This window comes from Phyllobates terribilis, unplaced genomic scaffold (genome assembly GCF_046119375.1).
Source record: "Phyllobates terribilis strain yellow unplaced genomic scaffold, ASM4611937v1 Scaffold_2__4_contigs__length_985480577, whole genome shotgun sequence".
Taxonomy (NCBI): domain Eukaryota; kingdom Metazoa; phylum Chordata; class Amphibia; order Anura; family Dendrobatidae; genus Phyllobates; species Phyllobates terribilis.
This window is the reverse complement of record NW_027362762.1, coordinates 144351088-144357087: the sequence shown is the minus strand read 5'-3', so window position 1 is coordinate 144357087 and position 6000 is coordinate 144351088. Positions and strand designations below refer to the sequence as shown.

Genomic DNA, 6000 nt, shown 5'->3' with positions numbered 1-6000 from the left:
TGTTGGAAGACCATTTCCGGTGACTACCTCTTGAAGCTCATCAAGAGAATGCCAAGAGTGTGCAAAGCAGTCATCAAAGCAAAAGGTGGCTACTTTGAAGAACCTAGAATATAAGACATATTTTCAGTTGTTTCACACTTTTTTGTTAAGTATATAATTCCACATGTGTTAATTCATAGTTTTGATGCCTTCAGTGCGAATGTACAATTTTCATAGTCATGAAAATACAGAAAAATCTTTAAATGAGAAGGTGTGTCCAAACTTTTGGTCTGTACTGTATATGCACACATAGTTTGGTAGGTGAAACCATGTCTACAGATTCCCTTTAAATTAACCTAACATACTTCACTTAGATTAACAATCAACATCTACCCTTCCCACCTCCCACATTATTCCTATTATTCCCACTTTGTGCAGTAGTACCATATTCCTCTGCTGTTGTCTTCTGGAAATTAGATTATGGAGCACAAATCTGATTGATTCTTTCACTGCTTATGCAACCAATGTCTGACTGCTGTGACCCCCCAACAATCACGACATCAGGGCTTTTAAAGCTGAATGGCGCGGAGGTGAATATGCTTCACTTTCATGAAATCCATATCTTGTTCTGCAAGGAGCTGTGAGACCCTGTCTGCTAAGCCGTGGGGTCTATTGAGCGATCATTGGAGGTCATAGGAATCAGACCCACACCAGTCTGCTGGCAATTAAGGTGCCTTCTGTGTGTATATGTAATATAAATAGGTTTAGTTACGCTTTCAGGCTGATTTAACACGTCCCTATAAAACAGTCATAGTACAGACCGTGATGTAAGAACTGACTGCGAGTCTCTGGACCCAAACTTATCAACCTCATAGGCATATATAAGGCCCTTGAGTTTGGGTGAGGAGACCCATGGCCAGTCTGTAGATCACGGTCCATATGGAGAACATGAAACCGGCCTAAGACTATAGGCTACAAATAGAAATAGTGTGACCTCTACAAAGATGCTGTACACTAAATATACCGGAGCAACAAAAATAAATGACCTGGTCATTTTAATGCTGTAGGAGAAATTTGTGATTATCGGTTTCTCAAATACTTCTTAACCCTCAACTGATGAGGTTGGGGTTTGCCATACCCCAGGGAATTTTTGTTCGGCTGCCATTCATTGAAAAATGCTGCTATGAGGATACGTGTCTCACTAGCTTCCATCCATTTGTGGCTGTCAAAAATTTGTTATACTCATGTGTAATCAATCGCCAATAAGAAAACGATTAAAACAAACGTGATCTTTGCATTTTCTGTAAAAATAAGAGATTTCTAAACACTGGGGTATAGGAAACCCCACATCACCAGATGCGTGACAAAATCCCCACCTCACCAGTTGAGGGTTAAAGCAGTATTTCATAAATATGCTTACACTATACCAGTGTTCAATGGATCCTAGTGAGAGAGTAGGGAGGGAAATGGATCTCGTCCTGCCAAAGGCACGCCGGCACAAGGGCAGTCAGATCAACCCACAAATCTAGGCCATATAGTCAATGGTCTGCCGGCCTCTTAAGATTTATGGTAATAGATCGGGGAGGGAGTTTTCATGTAACATTTAGACAGAACCTTTTCTTACTCCATCATTAAACTCCAGTGTAGCAACCTCATGTACTTTATCACCACATTTCTGTGCAGATTACACAGTATTTTCTTCTAATCCTCCCTCGTCTCACACTGGTGTTTCCTGCAGAATATACATTTAGCTACAGACAAACTGGTCACATAAACCTCTGTAAACTGTAGACCTTACAGCCCCGAGGCCTCCAGACATGACCAAGGTAATAGGTGCCGGCAATGAGCGGCTGCTGTCACTACAAATACTTCTCCGTAATCTGGGGGGATGTTATGCCGAGTAGAAGGAGAATAATCGGGTTATTCCAGGTACTATTTTCATTCTAAAGGTCCTGAAAAGCTAAAAGCTGTTTTGAAGAAAATGCCCTACTGTTTTTAAAAACATTTTACAATTTTTTCCCAAAATCTATTAAAAAAACAAAATAAAATCAGAAATCTTGCAATTTTCATACTGGTAACCAGGGCTATTTTAAGCCCCCTTTACACATCAGACTAACATCGGTGGGTTTGGCAGGGAGTCTAATATGTATGGGGGGCTCGGACAGATGATTGTCAGGGGAGTTAAATAACCGGCATGTCTGATTTTGCAATGCCAATCCTTGTGAACTCCCGGAGATAAGTCAGTGCCAGTCAGCAGAGCGAGCGCTCCTGTGTATGGGGAGATGAACACGACAGCTGCCGGCCAATTATCCAAACCATCGGTGGACCGACAGCCATCTATAGTGTATGAGGGACTTTAGACTCGTACCTCCTGTTCTTTACAAAATACTTTTCAGATGTCATTATGATCAGATTACAGTGGCAGGTAACACATCTGTACACCACTGATCACACAGAATCCACCATTCACAATAGGCGATGTCACAACTCGCCTACCCCCTCTTCCTTCTAAATTACTTCTGCACATAAACAATATACATTTCAATACAAAACATAGGGTCACAGTTAGTCTGTGTACATTTTTTGTTTTCTAATACAGATTGTGATCTGAAAAATTAGGAAATTACCAAAATGAAAAAAAAAAAATGTAACATAAAATACTTTATGATTTAAGCAATAGGTCACTTTCTGATTATACATTCCCTTTAAAGTAAATTGCTGTGTTTCAAACATAAAAATTATCACAGTTGTTGCTAATCAGTGATGTTGGGGGTCAGGCTCTGCACAGAATCACTCCCCTTCCCCCTCTGGCAGCTGAAAATATTGCTTATTTCCCCTACAGGTGGAGAATTCTCAGCTTTGCTCACATGCTACCACAGAGGCGGTGCATTTGATAAGCAGGACAGAAGACAATTTCTATTGGCTGCACCGCATGACTGGCTATGAGGAGGCTGATTGACGTTGTCTATAACTAGGCATACGGTTCCTTTATCTATAAGATGACCCAGAATTCCATAGGAAATACAAGAATTTATCAAAAAAGGCATGTCAGGGGAGATGGCAGGTGTTCTTTATTGGCGTTGTCTCATGTTCCTATATTCAGGAGTATCTTGCTCTCCTGCCTCCCTGCTTGCCAGAGGGTGGCGTACTCCTGAAGATTGACATCCGTTGGCTTGAAATAGTGGCAGCTTTGCCTCGCGCAGCATAGGATAAGTGTAGGGACACTGAAGCTAACCAGCAAACAACTGCAAGTATGCGTGTCTTGCCTAGGAGACTGGCCACTTTTAAAGTGGTCGGTAACCTAAGCAACACTACAGAATTAAAAATCCCTAAGTTCTTGAGAACGATGAGGATTTTTAATAAGAGGTAAATTGAAAGTCACTTCTTTTCCAAGCACTTTCTAATTTTACCAATTTAATAAGATGAAACAACCCCTTTAAATGCACTTAAAAAGGATAACAAATGGAGATCTGCCATTTTAAATATCAGACAGGAGTCACCTCCTTCCACTAAATGAAAAATATTTAGCAGTTTCAGACAGACTGTTGGATATTGCGTAGTCTTTTCTATAAAAATATGTTTGGCCTTTTTAGAATTACAATTTGCAAAGTAAGACATAGTAGGCGGACATCGTTACCAGCCCTGTGTCTTGAATCAAATCCATCGACATTTTTGTGATTGATCAGTAATGATAGTAAATGAGTCCTGAGCGTTGGAGATCGGCCGACGTTCCACTGAAGTTCACAACACACGGTTTAATTCAGGTTTCGTGTGGCACCCCTGACAAATCCTCTTATGTTTCAGAAGGCGGTCTGTCCTAGAGAAAGCCTAATGGAGACAGAAAAAATGCAAATTGTGTTCATGTGTTATCAATAGGGAGAGGGGGGCAAGCAGTGACTTATGTCCCGGCAGATAATGGTGGCTCATGGACAAGTTTAAAGAGATTGTATGAATTTAGCTAAATATTATTGCATTCCTTCAGAAATGTGTCACGCTAGTCCAGGGATGTCCAACCCACAGCCCAGGATGGCTATGAATGTGGCCCAGTACAGATTGCTGGTGAGCCGCAGTGCTTAACTAGTACAGCTTTTCCAGCTCCCGGCCATTTAATTTTTGGGCAAAGTACAGTGCGCACGCAGCGTTCATTACTGAACATCGCTGCTGCGCACACAAAGATGGATTAGTCAGCACAGCACCAGCTTGCGTGGCCTAAATACGCAATCATGGCCAGCAACGTCTCCAGACTTGTCTCCTATAGAGATGCCCTATGGGCATCAATGATCAGCAATTGCAAAAGGAGATGCCAGCAGCGGATCTTGATGATTTGCCCAAGTGCATTCGGTGTGGCAGAAGATTCCTAAGATAGCCAATAATAGCCTTACTGATAACATGCCAAGGTGTGTAAGTGCAGGAATTTATGCGTCTTGTGCGTGTGTGTATATAATATATGTCAGTATGTATAATAAATAATTTTTGGGGGGATGATTTTTTTTTGTTCAGTCGAACAAGTCCTTATTTTTTTTTCAAAACTTTTCGCGCCTTTAATATTAACCATAATGTGTACAATTCCACTGAAAAATAAAGTAATTATTTTGAAGGGGAAAATAAAACTAAAACAATGCGGCTGCATAAGTGAGACTACCCCATTATAATTGGGAATGTGGTTGTGTTCAGTATTAGCTAATCACATTTAGGCTGTGTGCCCACGATACTGTTTTTAAGCATTTCCGCAGCAGCAAAAACGCTGCAGAAACGCTTAAAAAACACATGGTAGAAGGCCTGCCATGTTCCCCAATGATAATCCGCATGTGCTGTGCACATGCTGCGGAAATTTCCGCTGCGGATTATCATTGCGGAAAAAAACGCAGCACTACCAATTATTTTGCGGAAATGCTGCGTTTTCGCCGCCATTGACTTGCATTAGAACGCACCAATTCCGCAAGACGGCATCTGTACTTGAGTAATTGGCGCATTCTAATGTGCGGATGGTACCCGGGTGTGGAGGACAGGAGACTCTCCTCCGGATCCAGGTACCCTAAAAGCTGTAAAAAAAGAAAGAATAAAATAAAAAATAAAAAGATTATATTCACCTTCCGACGGCCCCCGGACTCCTTCCCTGTGCTTGCCTACAGATCGCGCAGGACTGAAGGACCTGCGGTGACGTCACAGTCGTGACAGCAGGACGGCAGGTCCTTCAGTACAGCGTACCGCGAGCTGCCGGCAGCCAGGATGGAGCAAAGCAAGACTGCAGGGGCCATCAGAAGGTAAATATAGGTTTATTTTTTATTTTTTAACATTCTCTCGGGTCACACTATATAAATCCATGCTGTTTGCATGGATTTATAGTGTGACCGAGTTGTCAAGCACTTTCCAAGTGATGGTAAAATCGCTTGGAAAGCGCTTGTCAACCCGCATGCGGAAATGCAAGTGAAGAACGCTTCACATCCGCTTGTCCCTGGCAGGAAAACGCATGTACAATCCGCATGCGTTTTTTTCTGCCTGGGAGATGCAGAAACACTCAGGAAAAAATCCTGAGCATTTCTGCATCGTGGGCACATAGCCTTAAACTCATGGGAAATAGTAGCACCGTAATTTTCGGACTATAGACACACTTTTTCCCCTCACCCATGACAGCACACCTGGAGAGAGGGATCCGCCCCACCAAGGACAGGAAACCGTCTGAAATAAAAGGGCGGTACCTCTCCCTCGCTTCAGTTGGTTTCCGGTCCTTGATGGGGAACCTGTCTGGAAGAAAGAAGACTTACCTGGGGCTGTTCCGGTGTGGAAGAGCGGGCACTGGCCTGTGCACCGGGTTCCAGTCTCCAGAAGCGCCGTCCGCAGCTCCCCTGGGGTCCTGCGTCCGAGCGGGCGCACGCGGTGAGGCAGGCTCCATCCTCCCATAGACCGCTGCGCCGCCCTCCCCCTGCCGCTTCTGCCGGCCGCGCAGTAACTTCCAGGTATGACGCGCCTGACGTCACGGCGCGGGGCACGCTGGGAGAGGCGTGCCAGATGACGTCAGGG

General features: G+C 43.6%; 1 protein-coding gene across 2 annotated transcripts in view; it reads right to left on the bottom strand.

Moving 5' to 3' along the window:
- Positions 1–215: 215 nt before the first annotated feature.
- ZNF740 (zinc finger protein 740) overlaps positions 216–6000 on the bottom strand; it is a 42159-nt gene continuing 36374 nt past the window's right edge. For both annotated transcript variants that reach the window (XM_073662937.1, XM_073662938.1), the window contains one exon: positions 216–3807. In XM_073662937.1, the coding sequence (XP_073519038.1) occupies positions 3721–3807 (87 nt within the window). In that variant the 3' untranslated portion in view covers positions 216–3720. The remainder of the gene's footprint in view (positions 3808–6000) is intronic.